The 25,028-nt window shown below is 42.9% G+C and overlaps 1 protein-coding gene and 1 long non-coding RNA gene across 2 annotated transcripts in view; both read left to right on the forward strand.

The window, feature by feature from the left end:
- Positions 1-25,028, forward strand: part of shank3a (SH3 and multiple ankyrin repeat domains 3a) — a 302,959-nt gene that overhangs the window by 143,382 nt on the left and 134,549 nt on the right. The window contains exons 5-7 of the mRNA XM_070443122.1: positions 2,473-2,624; positions 3,287-3,454; positions 9,476-9,592. Coding sequence (XP_070299223.1) covers positions 2,473-2,624; positions 3,287-3,454; positions 9,476-9,592 — 437 coding nt within the window. The remainder of the gene's footprint in view (positions 1-2,472; positions 2,625-3,286; positions 3,455-9,475; positions 9,593-25,028) is intronic.
- On the forward strand, positions 20,641-23,733 carry LOC111962558 (uncharacterized). Its single transcript, XR_002877118.2, has 3 exons — positions 20,641-22,357; positions 22,868-22,923; positions 23,119-23,733. It is a non-coding gene; the product is annotated as an uncharacterized lncRNA (long non-coding RNA).

Genomic DNA, 25,028 nt, shown 5'->3' on the forward strand with positions numbered 1-25,028 from the left:
ACAGGATTAAGATTGAATCCTACTATACCTGCTCTGACGCTCTTCGGATGTGGCAGGGCTTTAAAACTATTACGGACTACAAAGGGAAACCCAGACGCGAGCTGCCCAGTGATGCGAGCCTACCAGACGAACTAAATGACTTTTATGCTCGCTTCGAGGCAAGCAACACTGAAGCATGCAAGAGAGCACCAGCTGTTCTGGATGACTGTGTGATAACGCTCTCAGTAGCCGATGTGTACAAAACCTTTAAACAGGTCAACATTCACAAAGCCGCTGGGCCAGACGGATTAACAGGACGTGTACTCAAAGCATGCGCGGACCAACTGTCAAGTGCCTTCACTGACATTTTCAACCTCTCCCTGACCGAGTCTGTAATACCTACATGCCTAAATGATTACCGCCCCGTGGCACTCACGTCAGTAGCCTTGAAGTGCTTTGAAAGGCTGGTCATGGCTCACATCAACAGCATCCTCACGGACACCCTAGACTCACTCCAATTCTCATACCGCCCCAACAGATCCACAGATGACCCAATCTCAATCAAGATTGGAGGACGTCCTCCGGAAGTTGTCATAATTTGTTTGTAAGTCAATGGAAAGGGGTGAGGACCATGAGCCTCCTAGGTTTTGGATTGAAGTCAATGTACCCAGAGGTGGACGGAAGCTAGCTGTACTCCGGCTACGCCATGGTGCTACCTTACAGAGGTCTGTTGAGGCTACTGTAGACTTTCTTGGCAAAGTAGTGTGATTTCATCAGTTATTTGGTGACATGATTGTATTTAGTAAAGTTTTATCTAAAAAGGATACATTTTTAAATTTTCTACAATTTACATTTTTATCTGCTAAATGACTTAAATGTAAATGTAAATGTATGAAATTCACTGAGGATGATGGTCCTCCCCTTCCTCCTCTGAGGAGCCTCCACTGGTATCAAAAATTGTCCACCACCCAAAAGAAATCCAGCCAACTTGACACAACTGTGGGAAGTATTGGAGTCAGCATGGGCCAGCATACCTGTGAAATGCTTTCGACTCCTTGTACAGTCCATGCCCCGACGAATTGAGGCTGTTCTGAGGGCAAAAGGGGGTGCAACTCATAATTAGGGAGGTGTTACTAACGTGTCGTACACTCTATTGAGAGAGTAGAAATTTTTGTGATACTGCTAGTAGATTTCAGACACACAGTATCAAAACAGCTATTGTCCAATCAGGAATTTACTCCCCACCGAGGTTCCTGTTCTACTGATTGAACTTCCTGAGGATACTTATTATCAGCGTTATTATTAAAGAGAGGGAGAGAGAGATATAGAGATAGACGGACAGATACAGAGACTGACAGACAGAAATAGACAGACAGATTGACTGTTACGGAAATATTCACAGACAGACAGACAGATGGACAGATACAGTGATAGAGAGACAGACAGACGTAGATAACGAGTGCTGTGATTGTTCGGGTTGGCTGCCCACTGAGCGATATCCGTCTGGCCCTCTCTGCCACATCCCAATGCATGCTGGGTAAAGCTGGATTATTTCATGCTAATCTCCTCATGTTTATGCAAATGTTTGTGCAGTCATTTGTTGAGAGCCTCCAATGGGGTGACCTCTGAGAGAGAGAGAACGAGAGCGAGAGCGAGAGAGAGAGCGAGAGAGAGAGAGAGAAAGAGAGAGAACGAGAGAGAGAGAGAGAGAGAAGAGAGAGAAGAGAGAGAGAAGAGAAGAGATGAGAGAGAAGAGAGAGAGCAAAACAAATTACAATATCATTTGGTTCATTTGGTTCTGAATGCTAGTTTTGTTGTGTCTGTGTGTGCACATGTTTGTGAATATACTAAACCCACAGTTCATCCCAAGCACCTTCTTTGATGAAGAGAAAACTAAATCTAAAAGAATGAGATTGATGGCTTCTAACGCCTTAATCACACAGACAGCGTCATTGCGCAAAATGCTACGCAACGCTGCAAGGCAAACGCAGCGTTCCATTGGAAATGAATGTACTTCTGGTGTACCAAAATGCAATGATACTGTCGGTGTGATCGAGGCGTTAGTGTTTACTTGCATCATCATCAAACAAACACACACACATACACACACACAGATTGTTTGCTAACTCCGACACTCTTATCTGGTTTTGGTAAACACCAACTCCATCATGTTTATCACAAAGTCATTTCACTGATGAGGCTCTCAAATGCACAATATTTATCTTCTTAAATGAATCACTTGAAATTGCTGAGAGTGGATTCATCTGGAAATGGAACTAGTATTTTATTCACCCTGCCTTTATCACTCTAATCAGAGACATTTAAAGGGATAGGCCTTCTCATACAAATGCTTTGATTCATTTTTATACAAACAGTTAAAGTCAACCCTAATGCTGAATGCATGCTTCTGTCTTAGTACTATGCAGAATGTACACTGAAAAGCTGTCCTGTTATATATTAAACCTAGTTCCTCTCTCCCCCTGTGTGCTGTAGAATGTCCTCTGACCATGGCGTCTCAGCTGGAGGGCTGTGCAGACCTCATCAAGGTGCTGAAGAGTGGAGGAGCTCACCTGGACTTCAGGACCCGAGACGGCATCACTGCACTGCACAAGTCTGTCCGCACCAAGAACCATACGGCCCTCATAGTGAGTACACACACGTACACGCACGCACACACACACACACACACACACACACTCACTCACTCACTCACTCACTCACTCACTCACTCACTCACTCACTCACTCACTCACTCACTCACTCACTCACTCACTCACTCACTCACTCACTCACTCACTCACTCACTCACTCACTCACTTTCTGCTTGTCATAAGTAAGAGTCTGACTCACATGATTTCCTCAGTGTGTATGTGGGTGCTAAGTACTCTCTTCCGAGACCTGACTGAAAATATGCTTTTATTCAATGGGCTTCTTGTGCCCTCCCTGGCTCACTGGGTTTTCATCTGCGTTGAGAAGGTTAGGTTGTTGTCTTTAATGAGTAGGCGTGTGCTCAGTGAATGGATGTGTATCATTACTGAATGCCTCTGATATGACTCATCACTGTTCTCATCCTGAGAGCTATAGCTGTAGTGCAGAAAAACCCATCATCTTAATGGACTACTGTATGTCCCTCTTTTTGATCTACATGAGTACAGAAGCCTATGATAGAAAAATGTAGATCCCACAAAGGAAATGGATAGTGTTTTCATACAGGGGTTTTCATAGGTTCTGTTGGGCTTGAAGTGAGTGTGTGCATTGTGTGTGTGTGTTCTCCAACTTTCCCTCTCGTTCTCTTTCTCTCTGTCAGACGTTGCTGGACCTGGGTGCGTCTCCTGACTATAAGGACAGTCGGGGGTTAAGTCCGCTTTATCACAGCTCTATGGTAGGAGGAGACCCCTACTGCTGTGAACTTCTGCTCCACGACCACGCTCAGGTGGGCTGTGTGGACGAGAACGGTTGGCAGGAGATACACCAGGTAAACGCACACATACGCACAGACACACACTAGTGATGCGCGGGTCAGCTGTTTTTCCACCCGCACCCGCGCACAGTTGCTAATAACCCATATGGTTAAAAAATTACAAGATTGTGTTTTAATACTGTTTGTGCATCAAATAAGGTTCCTCAGTACTGTCTCATTTGTGTGTGGGACTTGGCGCTGGGGGCTTGGCGCTGGCAATTGATTTATGATGGCTTGGTGATGGAACCTGCATGCCATAGAATGAGTTGGTCTTTGTGTTGTATGAGGTACCAGGGAGGAGATGTCTCTGGTGTGAACGGCTGATGGGAGGAACCTTGACTTAGGGGCTAAACCATGATTTCTATACAATTGGAACAGTCTTCACAGCAAATGCTATCTGGCTGGGGGATACTCCTTTCTCACATACAAATCCTAACCTTTTGACCCATTCCAGACATTTGTTGTTTGTCATGAACATTCAGGAGGATGTACGTTGCTACAAAGAGCTGTACCCCAAATCTGCTCGTTGGGCTCTCAACGATTGACCAGCTCCATTTTTGCAATTCTTAATCAATAATAAAGATTGATTGTTTGAAGAAATAACAAAGTCTCTCTCACTTGGTTAGAATTTCCACCACACCCATCCGCAAATGCCTAACTATATGTGATAAAGTGAAAATCTGAGTCCTGCACCCGACCCTAACCTGCTAGTAGGCCGATAGAAAATGCGATGTACAGTCAGAGATAGTGGAACGATTGCGGGATGTCTTTTTTTTAAGCCTAACTTAGTTATGTTTCTGCTTACAATTTCCAATGTTTTGGTGGACTATTTGTTAGTCAACTTGTCTATAATTGGATACATGCAGCTTCTCTAATGTCATTAGGCAACTGTCCTAGAAGACTAAATAAAACCTTGCTCACCAGAATGTCATAAATCAATGATTGCTTCATCTAGTTTTCTCTTTCATCGCCGCTTCTCTTGCGCATCAGATGTTATAGGGACCAGGGAGAAAATGCAGTAGGCTCATTTTTTATTTGATTTTTAAAACAGGAAAGATTTGACCGGTTTTATGAAAATGAAATGCTGTTAAAATGAACAAACATTTTTCTGATAGGTTTTTAGTTTGGCTTGGATGCATATTTTATGTGGTTGAAATACTATCAGCTTTTATGACGCTGACAAAGATAGCACCTTTACAGACAGTCCATAACCACACATTTCGCTCAAGATGGTGAAAGAAATCCTATTTCTCTTCTCTTGTTCCCAAGTCAAAATGTACATTTGGTGTATAATTTTAGTTTATATTATATTGGGCTATGTGAGAGGTTACAGCCCTACAGTCAGTGTCCAGATGTCACGTTCCTGACCTGTTTTCTCTTGTTTTGTATGTGTTTATTGGTCAGGGCGTGAGCGGGGTGGGCATTTCTATGTGTTGTGTTTCTATGTTGGGTTAAAGGGTTGCCTGGTATGGCTCTCAATTAGAGGCAGGTGTTTGGCATTTCCTCTGATTGAGAGTCATATTAAGGTAGGTTGTTCTCACTGTTTGTTTGTGGGTGATTGTCTCCTGTGTCTTTCGTGTCTGTGTATGTGCACCACAYGGGACTGTCTTGGCTGTTCGTTCGTTTGATGTAGTCTGTTCCTGTTCGTGAGTTCTGCGTGTAGTTATGTAAGTTCCATGTTCAGGTCTGTCTACGTCGTGTTTGTTATTTTGTAATTTCCAAGTGTTTTCGTATTTCGTCTTCGTGTTTCAATAAATATCATTTATGTCTAATTACCTCGCTGCGTATTGGTCCACCGATCCTTCTCTCCTCTCCTCGTCCGAGGAAGAGGAGGAAGACGACAGCCGTAACACCAGATTTCGGTTAGGCTATTATTCCATTTAACCCATTTGAACTGTAGGCCCTTTGACATATTTTAAGTCCATGTCTTGTGACTCTCAAATTTGTATAGCGCCTCCTAATCATCACACATAACATATGTAACTGCTATCATCCTCTTTTACCACTTCACCAAATCTTTCCCAAACATTAGACTACTGTTCTGACCCTGCGACTCCACCATGTAAAGAAAGTTATATATTCAACGGACAATTTTTACTTTTTCAATTTGAGCTATTACAGTCTATTACAAATCAGTCTGAGAGTATTTTTGACAGTATTTCAATCTGCATACAGTAGGGTTTGAAATAATGTTGTATGATCTTCTGTGTAGAAAAGAACATCATCATTGATTATGTTATTTTCCCACCAGTCTGATTTAGTGCCTGGTCTTGTCCACAAACAGTATGTAAGTACGTGTTACGTACGTGTTACGTACGTGTTATGAGTCTTATCTTTCAGTGATGGGGTCATAATATTTTGTCACTTAAATCATTCAAAAGATAGAGACACATTTGTAGGAAGAAACATAAGCCACTGTTAATTACAACCGCATCTAGCAGCTACGAACCACCTCATCTCGCAACATCATTTTCAAACCACATGGGTTTGCGAACTCTAGATTGGGAAACTCTGAGTTAGGCCCTAAAGTTTAGGCTTACGCACTAATGGCAGATAAAAATAATGAAAGAAAACCTTGTTTTCTCTTTATTGAACCCGCCTAAATCCCACCCGCCCTTCATCCACACAATATGTAATGTCCCTAAACCCACCCACCTCACAGATTTAACCGCAGGGATTGCAGGTTATGAGTCAACCTGCTCATCACTAACACACACACACACACACACACATGGATACAGACGCAAACACACACACACACGGATACACACACACACACACACATACACACATACAGAGAGAGACTGCTCTTCCCAGACATAGACACTACTGTAGATCCAGACTGACATTTTGAGGAAACCTTCCGTTGATTAGGAAGAAAATGTAGCGGAAGAGCAAAGAGGGACAAGTACAGTATTCATTTCCTAATTGGATGGGGCACAAAAGCACTGCAGACTTCATAAGGTTTTAAATGGAGGGAACAGGAGTAGCACTACAGGGCTTGATAAAACTCTGCAGACCCTGTCATTATATAAACCATAAAGGACTGGAGCACTAGAACTCAGTCAAGAGTACTGTGTCCACAGTGCTCTAATGTTCCCACCACTCTCTCTTCTACTCTCCTCTCCACACCAGCATGTCTGGGGACCTCCATGGTAATCCCCCCACATGCTTGCCCTGTTCTTCCCTGCCACCATCTTCAGAGCACAGCCACCACAGAACTCAATGCAGGGTTAGCCTGGAGGCTAGGAGACCTACTGTATAATCAGGCTTAACCAGGTGTTCCCAAACTATTTTGGCGTGCGACCCCATTTTGATATCCAAGCATTGTCATGACCCCTCCATGTAAAAAAAGTTATGTAATCAATGGCCAATGTTTACTTTTTTAATTGGGGCTATAACAGTCTATAAATCAAATTTATTTATATAGCCCTTCTTACATTAGCTGATATCTCAAAGTGCTGTACAGAAACCCAGCCTAAAACCCCAAACAGCAAGCAACGCAGGTGTAGAAGCACGGTGGCTAGGAAAAACTCCCTAGAAAGGCCAGAACCTAGGAAGAAACCTAGAGAGGAACCAGGCTATGAGGGGTGGCCAGTCCTCTTCTGGCTGTGCCAGGTGGAGATTATAACAGAACATGGCCAAGATGTTCAAATGTTCATAAATGACCAGCATGTTCAAATAATCATAATCACAGTAGTTGTCGAGGGTGCAGCAAGTCAGCACCTCAGGAGTAAATGTCAGTTGGCTTTTCATAGCCGATCATTGAGAGTATCTCTACCGCTCCTGCTGTCTCTAGAGAGTTGAAAACAGCACGTCTGGGACAGGTAGCACGTCCGGTGAACAGGTCATGGTTCCATAGCCGCAGGCAGAACAGTTGAAACTGGAGCAGCAGCACGGACAGGTGGACTGGGGACAGCAAGGAGTCATCATGCCAGGTAGTCCTGAGGCATGGTCCTAGGGCTCAGGTCCTCCGAGAGAGAGAAAGAAAGAGAGAATTAGAGAGAGCATACTTAAATTCACACAGGACACCGGATAAAACAGGAGAAGGTCTCCAGATATAACAGACTGACCCTAGCCCCCCGACACATAAACTACTGCAGCATAAATACTACTTTCAGTCTGAAAGTACTTTCACAGTAGGCTATCTCAATCTGAAGGAAGAATGGTTTAAAGTGATTGAAATGGATCAGTCACTTGATGGATCATCATTGATGATGTTCTTTTTCCCCCAGTCTGATTTAGAGCCCGGTCTTGTCCACTCTATTCTATGCATTATAGAGTGTAACAGAAAACCAGTGGTGGAAAAAGTAACCAATTGTCAAACTTGATTTAAAGTAAAGATACTTTTGTAGAAAATGGCTCAAGTAAAATTAAAAGTCTAAAAATATTTGGTATTAAATATACTTAGGAATCAAAAGTAAAGGTGTAAATCATTTCAAATTCCTTATATTAAGCAAACCAAAAGGCACGATTTTCTTGTTTTTTTTATTTACGGATAGCCAGGGGCACACTCCAACACTCAGACATAATTTACAAACTAAGCATTTGTGCTTAGTGAGTCCTCCCGATCAGAGGCAGTAGGGATGACCAGGGATGTTCTCTTGATAAGTGAGTGAATTGGACCACTTTCCTGTCCTGCTAAGCATTGAAAATGTAATGAGTTATTTTGGGTGTCATTGAAAATGTATGGAGTTAAAAGTACATTATTCTCTTTAGGAATGTAGTGAAGTAAAAGTAAAAGTTGTCAAAAATATAAATAGTAAAGTAAAGTACAGATACCTAAAAAAACTACTTAGTGTAACGATAGTCTTCGTCCTCCTCTGACGAGGAGTAGGAAATTCGGACCAAGATGTAGCGTGGTGAGTATTCATATTTATTACGAATACTTTCAAGAACGAACAAAACAATAAACTGAACAAAAATAACCGAAGACGCTACAGTCCCGAAATAGTGAACACAGAACACAGGAACACACAAACAGGAACATCACGCACACCAAACCACAATACAAAAACAGGCTACCTAAATATGGTTCCCAATCAGAGACAATGACTAACACCTGCCTCTGATTGAAAACCATATCAGGCCAAACGACAAACCCAACATAGCAACACACAAAACATAGATAACCCACCCAACTCACACCCTGCCATACTAAAACAAAGAAAAATACAAAAGAACTATGGTCAGAACGTGAACACTTAGTTAGTATTTTTACTTAAGTACTTTACACCACTGCAGAAAATTGCAGAAATACATAGTGTGCCTGAAAGTATTTTCTTTCAGTGATGGGGTTATAATATTTTTGTAGCTTAAACCGTTAAAAGATAGAGTCACATTTGTAGGAAGAAAACAGAGACTGCTTTTCCGAGTTTCTCTCGTGACCTCAAATTTAAATCTGGTGACCCCACATGGAGTCGCAAGTTTGAGATAGCGCTGGACTGAACTGACGGCTGCTGGTAAAAGAAAGAGAGAGATGCCAAAGGAGTGTGGGAGAAAGAGTGTGTTATTTTGAGAGGGGAACTCTCACCCAGTTTGAATGGGGTGGAGAGAAAGCCAGCACTAACAATGGACCTACAGGCCAACTTTCCAGAGCCCTCCATTACTATACTCAATCAGTTACCTTCCCTCTCTACCCCATGGCAATTAGTATTCAATGTGTGTGTGTGTGTGTGCGTGTGCGTGTGCGTGTGCGTGTGTGCGTGTGTGTGTGTGCGCGCGCGCACGTGCGCGTGTGTGTGCGCGCGTGTGTGTGTGTGCGTGTGTGTGTGTGTGCATGTGTGTGTGTGTGTGGTGTTGTGTGTTGTGTGTGTGTGTGGTGTGTGTGCGTGTGTGCGTGTGTGGTGGTCGCGTGATAGAGACAAGACAAAGCAGAGAGGGAACAACAATTATAGTGCATGTGGGGGAGAGACAAACAGAGAAGAAAACAGAGAAACTAAACTGTCTTTCTCGAATATCACACAGTGTATGATATCTCAATCACCCAAAATATCTCAATAACCCAAACTGGCATCCATGTGTCTCCACATACAGGCATGCCGTCATGGTCATGTTCAGCACTTGGAGCACCTGCTGTTTTACGGAGCCGACATGACTGCTCAGAACGCCTCTGGAAACACCGCCCTTCACGTCTGTGCCCTCTACAACCAGGTAACACACTGTATGGTGCATGTTGGCGGGGAGGGGTGTGTGTGTGGGTAAGTAGTGGTGTAGAGGAGTTTGATAAATGTGTGTGTGTGAGTGTGTGAGTGCGTCCGTGTGTTAAAGCTGCGATCTGAAACATTGCTATCACTTACTCTGTCAATATGTCCACTCAGGCAAACTGTGGACAGACTGGCAGACTGAATGTAACTGATTACAAAAAAAACTAACTGTAGTCAGTTCGGTTACCAGAATTTTTTTTGTGACATTACAGAAACCTTTGAAAAACTAGATGATTACTTATAGGATTACTAGTAAATTAAAATCAAATCAAATTTTATTTGTCACATGTGCCGAGTACAACCGTGTAAATATATATTACAAGCCCTTAACTAACAATGCAGTTTTAAGAAAATAGAGTGATAGAGTTATAAATAGAGAAAATATTTACTAAATAAACTAGTAAAACATGTAATTAAAAAAGAACAATAAAAGAACAATAATGAGGCTATATACAGGGCGTACTGGTACTGAGTCAATGTGCGGGGATACAGCTTAGTCGAGGTAATTTGTACATGTAGGTATGGGTAAAGTGACTATGCATAGATAATAAAAAGCGAGTAGCAGCAGTGTAAGGGGGGGGGGTGTCAATGCAAATAGTCTGGGTGGCCATTTGATTAATTGTTCAGCAGTCTTATGGCTTGGGGGTAGAAGCTGAAGGAGCTTTTTGGACCTAGACTTGGTGCTCCAGTACCGCTTGCCATGCGGTAGCAGAGAGAAGAAGTCACCCAAGACTTGGGTGACTGGAGTCTTTGACTATTTAATTAGCCCTCCTCTGACACCGCCTAGTACATAGGCCCTGGATGGCAGAAAGCTTGGTCCCAGTGATATACTGGGCCATACGCACTACCTTCTGTAGCACCTTACAGTCAGATGCCGAGCAGTTGCCATAACAGGTGGTGATGCAACCATCAGGATGCACTCGATGGTGCAGCTGTGAAACTTTTTGAGGATCTGGGGACCCATGCCAAATATTTTCAGTCTCCTGAGGGGGAAAGGGCATTGTCGTGCCCTCTTCACAACTTTCTTGGTGTGTATGGACCATGATAGTTTGTTGGTGATGTGGACACCAAGGAACTTGAACCTCTCAACCTGCTCCACCACAGCCGATGTGAATGGGGGCGTGTTCGGCCCTCCTTTTCCTGTAGTCTACGATCATCTCCTTTGTCTCGCTCACATTGACGGAGAGGTTGTTGTCCTGGCAGCACACTGCCAAGTTTCTGACCTCCTCCCTATAGGCTGTCTCATCGTTGTTGGTGATCAGGCCGATCACCGTTGTGTAGTCAGCAAACTTAATGATGGTGTTGGGGTTGTGCTTGGCCACGCAGTCGTGGGTGAACAGGGAGTACAAGAGGGGACTAAGCACACACACCTGAGGGGCCCAGGTGTTGAGGATCAGCTTGGCAGATGTGTTGTTGTCTACCCTTACCATCTTGGGGCGGCCCGTCAGGAAGTCCAGGATCCAGTTGCAGAGGGAGGTGTTTAGTCCTAGTGTCCTTAGCTTAGTAATGAACTTTGTTGGCGCTATGGTGTTGAACGCTGAGCTATAGTCAATGAACATTATCCTCACATAGGTGTTCCTTTTTTACAGGTGGGAAAGGGCAGTGTGGAGTGCGATTGAGATTGTGTCATCTGTGGATCTGTGTGGTATGCAAATTGTAGTGGGTCTAGTGTTTCTGGGATGATGTTGTTGATGTGAGCCATAACCAGCCTTTTAAAGCACTTCACGACGTGAGTGCTATGGGGCGGTAGTCATTTAGGTAGGTTGCTTTCGCTTTCTTGGGCACAGGGACTATGATGGTCTGTTTGAAACATGTAGTTATTACAGACTCGGTCAAGGAGAAGTTCAAAATGTCAGTGAAGACACTTCCCAATTGGTTCACGCATGCTCTGTCTGGCCCCTCGGCCTTGGGAATGTTGACCTGTTTAAGGTCTTGCTCACATTGGCTAAAGAGAGCATGATCACACCAGAACAGCTGGTGCTCTCATGCATGCTTCAGTGTTGCTTGCCCCGAAGCAAGCATAAAAGGTATTTAGCCCGTCTGGTAGGCTCGCATCACTGGGCAGCTCGCGTCTGGGTTTCCCTTTGTGGTCCGTAATAGTTTGCAAGCCCTGCCATATCTGATGAGCATCAGAGCTGTTGTAGTAGGATTCATTCTTAGTCCTGTATTGACGCTTTGCTTGTTTGATTGTTCGTCTGAGGGCATAGCAGAATTTCTTATAAGCGTCCGGATTAGTGTCCTGCTCCATGAAAGCGGCAGTTCTAGCCTTTAGCTCAGTGCGGATGTTGCCTGTGATCCATGGCTTATTTTTGGGGTATGTGCGTACGGTCACTGTGGGGATGACGTCATCGATGCACTTATTGATGAAGCCGGTGACTGAGGTGGTATATTCTTCAATGCCATTGGATGAATCCCAGAACATATTCCAGTCTGTGCTAGCAAAACAGTCCTGTAGCATAGCATCCGCATCATCTGACCACTTCCGCATTGAGCCTGTCACTGGGACTTCCTGCTTTAGTTTTTGCTTGTAAGCAGGAATCAGGAGGATAGAATTATGGTCAGATTTGCCAACTGGAGGGTGAGGGAGAGCTTTGTACGCTTTACTCTCTGTGTGTGGAGTAAAGGTGGTCTAGAGTTTTCTTCCTCTGGTTGCACATGTGACATGCTGTTAGAAATTAGGTAAAACTGATTTAAGTTTGCCTGCATTCAAGTCCCCGGCCACTAGAACCACCGCTTCTGGATCAGCATTTTCTTGTTTGCTTATGGCCTTATACAGCTTATTGAGTGTGGTCTTAGTGCCAGCGTCGGTTTGTGGTGGTAAATAGACGGCTATGAAAGTTATAGATGAAAACTCTCTTGGTAGATAGGGTGGTCTACAGCTTATCATGAGGTATTCCACCTCAGGCGAGCAATACCTCGAGACTACCATAATATTAAACATCGCACACCAGCTGTTGTTTACAAATAGACACACAACCCCACCCCCCGTCTTACCGGACGTAGCTGTTCTGTCCTACCGATGCACGGAAAACCCAGCCAACTGTAAATTATCCGTGTCGTCGTTCAGCCACGACTCAGCCATGACGAAACATAAGATATTCCAGTTTTTAATGTCCCGTTGGTAGGATGGTCTCAAACAGAGGTCATTCATTTTATTCTCCAGTGATTGCACAATGACTAATATAATGGATGGCAGAGGCAACTTACCCACTCGCTGACACATTTTCACAAGGCACCCTGAACTCCGCCCCCTGTATTTTCTTATTTTCTTCATGCGAATGACGGGGATTTGAGCCTTGTCCGGGAGAAAAATTATATCCATCGAATCTGACTCATTAAAGAAAAAATCTTCATCCAGTTGGAGGTGAGTAATCGCTGTTCTGATATCCAGAAGCTATTTTCGGTCATACGAGATGTTAGCATAAACAGTATGTACAAAATAAGTTACAAACAATGCGAAAAAACACACAAAATAGCACAATTGGTTAGGAGCCCGTACAACGGCGGCCATCCCCTCCGGCGCCATTCTTCTTATGCAGAAAGGTTGTTTGCGGCAAAAATATTTTGACACCTTTCGGTTTACTCAATGACATGCAAATCTGCATTGAGAAAAGGTGCACGTTTGAGTTTGTTCACACCTGAGCGAGTCTGACCACAAGTAAGCAATGAGCTCAATCAGTTCTTCATGACAACAAAAATATAAACAACAAAGTAGGCTAATAAGTCCTTAGTCTTTGGGTTATGTTTAGGTAAAACTATTTGTCAAATCTATATTTCCAAGTCCTATTCTTGAAAATCATAAGGGTATTTTATGAATTTTAATGACTGGAAATCTGACAGACTTCTGTTTTTATTGTAAAGATATAGCCTAATTGTTTTATTATCTGTATTGAAGTAGAAAGCAATAGGTTAGAAGCCTACATAACCCATAAAGTAAAATGCAACATCCATTTATCGGCAGCTATGTAAACTCTAACATTGATTTATCCTGCAATAGATGTAATTTGGTAATATACATTTTTGTCTTCTTAAGGGGAAAGTAATCCAAAAGTAACTGAAAGTAATCAGATTACGTTACTGAGTTTGGGGGTCATCCAACAGGTATGTTACTGGTTGTAATTTTGTACTGGTAATTAGTAACTGTAACAGATTACATTTAGAAAGTAACCTACCCAACCCTGGTAGTGAGCAAGTGAGAGAGAAGATTGTTAAGATCAAGTGAGAGAATGAGACATTGAGTGCTGGGATTGGGGACTGAGGCTTAAGTGACTCATTGAAAAGCCATGGCTCAGGTGCTGAGAGCCGAGTGCTACAGAGTTGTGGGGTTGTTTCCCACATGGGCCACATCTACTGAATATGGCTTTGTATAAAAATGTGTTGCTAAGATTTCTGTCTGTGAAATGTACATACACACTGACACACACATGCACGCCGACCTGTTTCCAAGGCTCTAGAACACTGAGTGCACATGCACACAAAGGTATGTCTGAGGGGGGTTAGAGGATGAGAATATCAATACTTAATCTAGAGTACTGTTTGTAACACATCCACGTGACTATGTTCTACTATTGCCTGAAGAGGGAGGGAGGGGTGGATGAGCAACGAAGGGAAAAAAGGAGAGAGAAAAAAAGAGGGATAACTTTTGTTTTGGTTTTAGGGGAGGTAGACTATTGACAGGTGCATTTAAGACATAAAAGGGACTTAGGGCTTAAAGAACCAGGAATAAAATGCCATAAAGTGGCATATTTTAGGTGATGCAAATGGTAGCCTTAAAGAACACAGATTTTAACTTCTGAGTCATGCTAATGAATATTCATGGTCAAATGAACAATTTTGGGGAAAATGTTTTGCTCCTCCCCGTCATAGACGCTGTCTCTGCGGTGTCCTATTGTCAGACAGGTTTCATCCCTCCAGTGTTTAGAGATCCAGGAGGCCACCGCTGGGCAGATCGATCACAGCGACAGAGCTTCTGAGTGGGGCTTAAGGGACTGAACATGGGGGGCGTCTGCATGATGATCCATGAATCAACAGAGAGACAAACATTCAGTGACAGAGATCCATATGAGAGAGATGAAGAGGGAAAGGTTATGGAGTGAGAAAGACAGTTAGTGGGATAGAGAGTAAAGGAAAGGAGAGAACCAATCAAAAGAGATAGGGAAGAAAACATTTGGATAAAAGAGAAGTATGTGACAGACCGCTTCCAGATTGAAGTATCAATAAAGAGACAGTCAGTGAGAAGTAGACTGGTTAATGAGCAGAGAAGACTGGTTAATGAGCAGAGAAGACTGGTTAATGAGCAGAGAAGACTGGTTAATGAGCAGAGAAGACTGGTTATGAAACAGAGAAGACTGGTTAATGAGCAGAGAAGACTGGTTAATGAGCAGAGTAAGACTGGTTAATGAGCAGAGTAAGACTGGCTTTAATGAACAGAATAGAATAGACTGGTTAATGAGCAGAGTAGACTGGTTAATGAGCAGAGAAGACTGGTTAATGAGCAGAGAAGACTGGTTAATGAGCAGAGAGACTGGTTAATGAGCAGAGAAGACTGGTTAATGAGCAGAGAAGACTGGTTAATGAGCAGAGTGGACTGGTTAATGAACAGAGAAGACTGGTTAATGAGCAGAGAAGACTGGTTAATGAGCAGAGTAGACTGGTTAATGAGCAGAGAAGACTGGTTAATGAACAGAATAGACTGGTTAATGAGCAGAGTAGACTGGTTAATGAGCAGAGAAGACTGGTTAATGAACAGAATAGACTGGTTAATGAGCAGAGTAGACTGGTTAATGAACAGAGAAGACTGGTTAATGAGCAGAGAAGACTGGTTAATGAGCAGAGAAGACTGGTTAATGAGCAGAGAAGACTGGTTAATGAACAGAATAGACTGGTTAATGAGCAGAGTAGACTGGTTAATGAACAGAATAGACTGGTTAATGAGCAGAGTAGACTGGCTAATGAGCAGAGAAGACTGGTTAATGAACAGAGTAGACTGGTTAATGAACAGAGTAGACTGGTTAATGAACAAGAATAGACTGGTAATGAACAGAATAGACTGGTTAATGAGCAGAGTAGACTGGCTAATGACACCACTAGAGAGTGGGGGTCGAGGGAACAGTGGGGTGGGAAGCTCAGGGGGGTGGGAGGCCAGTGGGGGGGGTCCCCCTCTGTGTTTAGGGGAGTGATGGAGCAGAGACACAACAAACTTAGAATTGGATAACAGGAACACAGATGTTAACATCTGAATCATGCCAATTAATAAAGTGGAGCCTATGGAATAATAATGATGACAGAAACCTATGAGTTTGTATTTTGAATTTCATGGTCACTAATTGAGATTTGTTGCAAGTAGATTCACAAATATGTAATTTCTTTTTGCAAGCTTTTCATCATGATGTGTGAAAAATGTAACAACGGTCACAAACTTGTAACTTGACATTTGAATACATTCAATAAGATTTGCAAGCATAATTTATTTTCAGAATTATTAGTAAGTCCATTTACTACTATGAATTTTCAGCTGTGAATCACTTGCAGAGTTTTTTATCGCCGCACGCTTGGACTTCTGTTGTCACATTACCAAGAGATTCATAATAAAGTTTTATACATTTGTAGAAAGAGATTTGCAAGTCAACAGTTGGTTTGAGCAGCTCTGGGGGCAGGACCGTTTACTCCTGACCAATCAGCCAAAACCACAGCCGCATACTGCTGCAACCATGGCTGGAGGGTCCATCAATCAAATTTTAGGAAGTAGCTTGAAAACAAAGAGAAGTAATTTCTACAAAGTAACGATGTTACTTACTGTTGTGAATGAGCCTATACAATATAACCTGATGACTCCTCCAGTCCCCGGACAGAACTCTGGTAACACTGAAACAAAAAAGATCAAGAAGAAGCGGAAGAAGAACATTAAGGCCTCAACCGCAAGCAGCTAGAGAGCAGCAAAACACACTCAAGGGCAGGGGGGAAGTGACAGGTACAGGTAAACTGTATACAGATGTTCCTCTGCTGGAGGGCCATCTTATATGGCGACACCCCCTTCAAACTCAAGCCCTGGGATGGAGCTGGTGGAGTTGCTTGATGGCACGTGGGCCATGGAGCAGATGACACCACGGAATGTCGTCACATATGAAGGAAACAATGTGTTACCGACATCACATGTAAAGGAGACAATGTATTTTGTGTAACTTTGCTTAGATGTCACATGTAAGGAGGAGGGTGTGTTGTGTGGCTGTAGTCAAGGAGTTATGGGCTTAGGCAAAACTGTATAAATACCAATGTAAAAGATCAGGAAAGGAGATTTGGGGGAAGACAGATCAGGAGCTGATTGATCGATAAGAGACATTACTGTGCAGCCGTATTCATTGACCTGGCTAAGGCTTTCGACTCTGTCAATCACAACATTCTTATTGGCAGACTCAACAGCCTTGGTTTCTCAAATGATTGCCTCGCTTGGTTCACCAACTACTTCTCCGATAGAGTTCAGTATGTCAAATCGGAGGGCCTGTTGTCCGGACCTCTGGCAGTGTCTATGGGCGTGCCACAGGGTTCAATTCTCGGGCCGACTCTCTTCTCCGTATATATCAATGATGTCGCTCTCGCTGCTGGTGATTCTTTGATCCACCTCTATGCAGACGACACCATTCTGTATCCAGATGAGCTTCAATGCCATACAACTCTCCTTCCGTGGCCTCCAACTGCCCTTAAATGCAAGTAAAACTAAATGCATGCTCTTCAACCGATCGCTGCCCGCACCTGCCCGCCCGTCCAGCATCACTACTCTGAACGGTTCTGACTTAGAATATGTGGACAACTACAAATACCTAGGTGTCTGGTTAGACTGTAAACTCTCCTTCCAGACTCACATTAAACATCTCCAATCCAAAATTAAATCTAGAATCGGCTTCCTATTTCGCAACAAAGCATCCTTCACTCATGCTGCCAAACATACCCTCGTAAAACTGACCATCCTACCGATCCTTGACTTCGACAATGTCATTTACAAAATAGCCTCCAACACTCTACTCAGCAAACTGGATGCAGTCTATCACAGTGCCATCCGTTTTGTCACCAAAGCCCCATATACTACCCACCACTGCGACCTGTTTGATCTCGTTGGCTGGCCCTCGGTTCATATTCGTCGCCAAACCCACTAGCTCCAGGTCATCTACAAGTCTCTGATAGGTAAAGCCCCGCCTTATATCAGCTCACTGGTCACCATTGCAGCACCCACCCGTAGCACGCGCTCCCGCAGGTATATCTCACTGATCACCCCCAAAGCCAATTCTTCCTTTGGCCGCCTCTCCTTCCAGTTCTCTGCTGCCAATGACTGGAACGAACTGAAAAAATCTCTGGAGCTGGAGACTCTTACCTCCCTCACTAGCTTTAAGCACCAGCTGTCAGAGCAGCTCACAGATCACTGCACCTGTACATAGCTCATCTGTAAATAGCCCATCCAATCTACCTCATCCCCATACTGTATTTATTTATTTATTTATCTTGCTCCTTTGCACCCCAGTATCTCAACTTGCACATTCATCTTCTGCACATCCTACCATTCCCGTGTTTAATTGCTATATTGTAAGTACTTTGCCACCATGGTCTATTTATTGCCTGACCTCTCTTATCCTACCTTATTTGCACATGCTATATATAGATTTTTCTACTGTATTTTTGATTGTATGTTTGTTTATTAGAAGCTTCTGCATTATAATTGCTATATAACAAATCTATAAAATCCAATCAGTTGTGAAGTTGTGGAACTAAAAGAGAAGTGTTACTGGTTTTCATGAACTATACAAAACAAAAATATAAAGTGTTGTTCCCATGTTTCATGAGCTAAAATAAAAGATCCCAGAAATTGTCCATACACACAAAAAGCATATTTCCCTCAAATTGTGTGCACAAATTTATTTACATCCCTGTTAGTGAGCATTTCTCATTTTCCAAGATAATCCATCAAACTGACAGGTGTGGCATATCAAGAAGCTGAATAAACAGCATGATCATTACATAGGTGCACCTTGTGCTAGGGGGAAATAAAAAGCCACTTTAAAATGTGCAGTTTTATTACACAACACAATTGTCATGCCCTGACCTTAGTTCCTTTTTTATGTCTCTATTTTGGTTTGGTCAGGGCGTGAATTGGGGTGGGCATTCTATGTTTTTTCTATGTTTTCTATTTCTATGTATTTGGCCTGGTATGGTTCCCAATCAGAGGCAGCTGTCATTCGTTGTCTCTGATTGAGAACCATACTTAGGTAGCCTGTTCCCACCTGTGTTTGTGGGTAGTTGTTTTCTGTTTTGTGTGTCTGCACCAGTGAGAACTCTTTCGGTCGTTATCTTTGTTATTTTTGTTATTTCAGTGTTCATTTAATAAATATGGACACGTACCAAGCTGCGCCTTGGTCCTCTCCTTCCAACAGCCATTTCAACAATGCCACAGATGTCTCAAGTTTTGAGGGAACGTGCAATTGGCATGCTGATTGCAGTCCATTAATTGGCATGCTGAATGCGGTGTTAATTTCTTTACTGTTAGTCGCCTCCGGCATCGTTTTAGAGAATTTGGTATTATGTCCAACCCGGCCTCACAACCGCAGACCTCATGTAACCACGCCAGCCCAGGACTTCCACATCCGGCTTCTTCCCCTGCGGGATTATCAGAGACCAGTCACCTGGACAGCTGATGAAACTGAGGACCATTTCTGTCTGTATTAAAGCCCTTTTGTGGGGAAAACTCATTTTGATTGGATTGGCCTGGCTCCCCAGTGGGTGGGCCTATTGGAGGCCCATGGCCAGACCGTATTGTGGGATCGAGTAGGAAAACAAAGGGGAGCTTGAGGGTAACTATGTAAAAAGGACGCTAAAGGAGCACTGGGTGTCTATAGTTTGTCTTCTACCCAGATGAAGTACTGAACCCCTGCTTTCAGTTAAGAGTTCATCTTAATTAATTAATTTTAACTGAAACCCTATACCCAGGACTTAGCGAGTGTGTCCGGTCAATTAGATAGGGAGGACCAGGAGTCTATGAGATTTTGGCGCACTTATAATAAATAGTTTAACCCCGTCTTGGAACGTGTCTTGTGTGAACGGCGAGAAATCACACAGTAAGAGCCACACCACGTAATAAAATAGTACAGAGCGGACTATGAATAAATAATGGTTTGCTTGTTGGTGTTGTACACAAAAAATAGCCCCCACTGACGTGTAGTATACCGTGTCACAAACTACCCTGAAGTGTAATCAGTAGGAAGGAGTGAGCTAACCTCTGTGGCAAGCAGGAATAGACCAAGAGGGGTGACCCAGTTGATAAAGTGGAGCTCAGGGCTCCACTGCTAGCTCAGCTCAGGGTAGGAAAAAACAGGGAAGCCGCCTCACCGGGAAAACAGCTCATTCAGCGGGATAATCCAGGCCTAAAACGTGCAGTGGGAGTTGACCCACCCTGTGAGGTCAAGAGAAAGGGAAGGGAAAGGGAAAGGGAAAGGGGGATTCTAGTCAGTTGTACAACTGAATGCATTCAACTGAAATGTGTCAGAAGATCCACAAGCAAAGACTACCCTCGCGTGAATGAAGCTAGTAGGCCCGTACTAGACACCTCGACATTACTTCTCCGTGCAAAGTACTAGAATAAAACTACTTGAAGGTAATCATCTATTTTATATGTAAACATCCATTTTTGGGATTAAAGGCATGACAGTAGTTTAACATTTGAAATATAATGGTACATTTCAGATGAAATTGACAGCAGCTAATGTTAGCTAATGTACTTAACTAGCTTTACTATCAACTGGCTAGCTTCATCAGACAGCTTTAGATGCAAGGGGAAACAAATATAATATTTGCTAGTTAACCATCTGATTGATAAAGTTGAGATAAATGCCATTTGCTAGCTAGCTAGCTAAATTTAAACTTGTTGTTGGAGTTTATTCACAACAATTGATATAACTAGATCCACACATGTTATTCTCTATAATGCAGAATTGTAAGCGTGTAACTTGGGAAGCTCATTCAATAATACAGACATGGGTGATTTCTGTCCCAGGGGACTGAACTGTGTTCAATTTTGTTCTCCAATTTCAGATCACAGTAGTTGAATGAGGTGTTAGTGAAGTACTGTAACAAAAACCTGTGGCTGTCATGACTTCAATTTACTTAATACAGGTACCATGTAATTTTGTTAATCTATGCAGGTTTGTCATCTGATTTCCAGGAGCCTGACAGAGATACGGGCCTTCGGAAGGTATTCAGACCCCTTGACTTTTTCCACATTTTGTTACTTATTCTAAAATGTATTAAATAGATTTTTTCCCCTCATCAATCTACACACAAAACCCCATAAAGACAAAGCAAAACAGATTTTTTGAATTTTTTGTTAATTTATAAAAAAAACTAACTGAAATATGACATTTACATAAGTATTCAAAACCTTTACTCAGTACTTTGTTGAAGCACCTTTGGCAGTGATTACAGCATCGAGTGATTACAGCATCGAGTTTCTCCCATTCTTCTCGGCAGATGCTCTCAAGCTCTGTCAGCTTTGCTGCACAGCTATTTTCAGTTCTCTCCAGAGATGTTCGATCGGGTTCAAGACCAGGCTCTGGCTGGGCCACTCAAGGACATTCAGAGACTTGTTCCGAAGCCACTCCTGCGTTGTCTTGGCTGTGTACTTAGGGTTGTTGTCCTGTTGGAAGGTGAACCTTCGCCCCAGTCTGAGGTCCTGAGCGCTTTGAAGCAGGTTTTCATCAAGGATCTCTCTGTACTTTTCTCCGTTCATCTTTCCTTCGATCCTGACTAGTTTCCCAGTTCCTGCTGCTGAGAAACATCCCCACAGCATGATGCTGCCACCGCCATGCTTCACAGTAAAGATGGTGCCAGGTTTTCTCCACACGTGACCCTTGGCATTCAAGCCAAAGAGTTCAATCTTGGTTTCATCAGACCAGAGAATCTTGTTTCCATGGTCTGAGACTTTAGGTGCCTTTTGGCAAACTTCAAGCGGGCTGTCATGTGCCTTTTACTGAAGAGTGGCTGAAGAGTGACTTTACTGAAGAGTGCTGCATAGATAGATGGTTGTTCTTCTGAAAGGTTCTCCCATCTCCACAGAGGAACTCTGGAGCTCTGTCAGAGTGACCATTGGGTTCTTGGTCACCTCCCTGACCAAGGCCCTTCTCCCCGATTACTCAGTTTGGCCGGTCGGCCAGCTCTAGGAAGAGTCTTGGTGGTTCCAAACTTCTTCCATTTAAGAATGATGGAGACCACTGTAGTCTTGGGGACAGTCAATGCTGTCCCCAAGACAGCATTGACTGAATTTACCACAGGTGGACTCCAATCAAGTTGTAGAAACATCTCAAGGATGATCAATGGAAACAGGATGCACCTGAGCTCAACTTTGAGTCTTATAGCAAAGGCTCTGAATACTTATGTATATAAAGTTTTTCTGTGTTTTTATTTTTAATACATTTGCAAAAATGTCTAACGACCTGTTTTCGCTTTGTCAATATGGGGTATTGTGTGTAGATTGCTAAGGAAAATGTTTCATTTAATCAATTTTAAAATAAGGCTGTAACGTAACAAAATGTTTAAAAAGTCAAGGGGTCTGAATAATTTCCGAATGCACTGTAGATACAACCATAGTCCAAGGCAGGAGTTGGCAGGAAATGTCTCTACATCCACGTTGAGGCCTGCTACAGGCAGGAACATGGAGCACTCCATGTCAGTGTCAGTAAGTAATGCATTTTTTATTTAAATATATATAATACTCCATTCATGGTGGAGAAGCCCTATGCACCATAAACCTGTCTACTCCTGGAGTAACTCACTGTCATAGAGATTGATTAGAGGATTTGGCAGGAGGCCCTGGGCCAATGGGAGGTCAGGGGTGAGGGCTTAGGGGTAGTGAGAGTGAAGTTAGACATGAAGATTCAACTTGAACCACAGAGTAAGAATACCTTCAAACCAAAATATATGTCCAGCACAACTGTTTGGTCAGTAAAAATACTGTTCCACATTTTTAATTGGTTGAAGGATAGTCTTTGCAACTTTTCTGAAGGACAGCCCAACACAACCCTCTCCCCCAACACACACTTCCCTTTCAAAGCCATTGAGTTGATGTGTCTTTTACGCATCCATTTCTGATTGGAAGGCACCCCTATAGTCCTCAATAATCAACAATGGATTCAGTACCTCTTTCAATTGCATTCAGTACCTCTATTAATCACTACATGTGTTACAGAGGGAATATTCCAGAGCCTTCTGACCAACTACCGGAGATCTCTCCAGGACAGATAAGTAAGCTCTGCTGGTGGTAATATACTTTATGCACTATGTAAACCTCGTTCACTATGGCTGACTGTCTGTGTGATGACATGTAGCATATTATCCAGGGCCATTGGTTGGATGTTCTGTACTCACTCCAAAACTCATGCTATTTCCTCTCACTACAAGTCTCTAGAAAAACTAACGCGTCCATCCCCCTATCCCCAGGTGAGTCTACTGGGCCATGGAACTCTAAAGCAGCACATTCAAAACAACTGCCCCCCTGTTACCACCTATCAGCAGACAGGTCCCTGAGGAAGGATGCAACTCTCAAGGACAATGGACAAATTTGGTGGATGATCACCAAACGGAATAAAGTTTTGTATAAACTACTCATGTTTGTTTTTTAAAAGTTGTTGCGAAACAATACATTTTTCATAGCCTGTTTTTCAAATTTTTACTAACTACTACGCTAAACATCAAACAACATGCAGACTTTCTCCATCAAGAAAACACCTGGTGCTTATGACTCCAAAAGGTCTAAAATCAATGCAAGTCTCATGTCCAGGGTGAATACATTTTGATTCATGTATATAAGACATCACACAGGTGTACAAACTACAATATATATCACAGACAAGCCTGAAGAATAGGACAAATAGACAAGTGAATATAAGTCTGCTCTTGTGTCTGTAGCAAGTTGTACATGTTGACGTGTTAAATGGCTACGAGACACTGATAAGGAGAGTCTTGCTGGAGTGTCAGGTAAGGTACCACTGAAGGCCCTAGTATTCAGTCAGGCATCTAGAAGCAGATGTCACCATCCAGGCCCATGCCACAGCATGCAGAGGCCTGATTGGGAGATGACAATAAATACATGATGTACCTTTCATCACTAAAGCCGTGTTAGCATTTACTGCACATGTTGCTAAACAATCCAACCATTTTGTTATTGATATAAATGGGAAATTCACATACAATAAAGTGCATGAGCATTGACTGTAATACCTCTAGGCTCCTGTGGTTGTCTGGCAGCATTCTGCTTTCTAGTGATCTTACTCCCTCTCCACCTGAAATGCAATAACAACAAAAAAAAGAATAACAATAAGCCTAGTCAGTCAGTAATTTGTCTAACTTGGCTAAATTAAAAGCACTGATGTAAATGTGCACAAGTCTACTCAGCCAAATTATACAAAAACAATACGGCCTATTTGCAGGAGGGACATATTCCAGTCACCAATTAATCAATAAACAGGCAGTACATCAAAAGTCAATAACAAGTCTTTAAAATATAGCTAGCAAATATATACAGTGGGGAGAACAAGTATTTGATACACTGCCGATTTTGCAGGTTTTCCTACTTACAAAGCATGTAGAGGTCTGTAATTTTTTATCATAGGTACACTTCAACTGTGAGAGACGGAATCTAAAACAAAAATCCAGAAAATCACACTTGTTATGATTTTAAGTAATTAATTAGCATTTTATTGCATGACATAAGTATTTGATCACCTACCAACCAGTAAGAATTCCGGCTCTCACAGACCTGTTCGTTTTTCTTTAAGAAGCCCTCCTGCTCTCCACTCATTACCTGTATTAACTGCACCTGTTTGAACTCGTTACCTGTATAAAGGACACCTGTCCACCACACTCAATCAAACATACTCCAACCTCTCCATGGCAAGACCAGAGAGCTGTTAAGGACATCAGGGATAAAATTGTAGACCTGCACAAGGCTGGGATGGGCTACAGGACAATAGGCAAGCAGCTTGGTAAGAAGGCAACAACTGTTGGCGCAATTATTAGAAATGGAAGAAGTTCAGATGACGGTCACTCACCCTCGGTCTGGGGCTCCATGCAAGATCTCACCTCGGTGGGCGCATCAATGATCTGAGGAATGTGAGGGATCAGCCCAGAACTACACGGCAGGACCTGGTCAATGACCTGAAGAGAGCTGGGACCACAGTCTCAAAGAAAACCATTTAGTAACACACTACGCCATCATGGATTAAAATCCTGCAGCGCACGCAAGGTCCCCCTGCTCAAGCCAGCGCATGTCCAGGCCCGTCTGAGTTTGCCAATGACCATCTGGATGATCCAGAGGAGGAATGGAGAAGGTCATGTGGTCTGATGAGACA

The sequence above is a fragment of the Salvelinus sp. IW2-2015 genome, linkage group LG4q.1:29 (assembly GCF_002910315.2).
Source record: "Salvelinus sp. IW2-2015 linkage group LG4q.1:29, ASM291031v2, whole genome shotgun sequence".
Classification (NCBI taxonomy): domain Eukaryota; kingdom Metazoa; phylum Chordata; class Actinopteri; order Salmoniformes; family Salmonidae; genus Salvelinus; species Salvelinus sp. IW2-2015.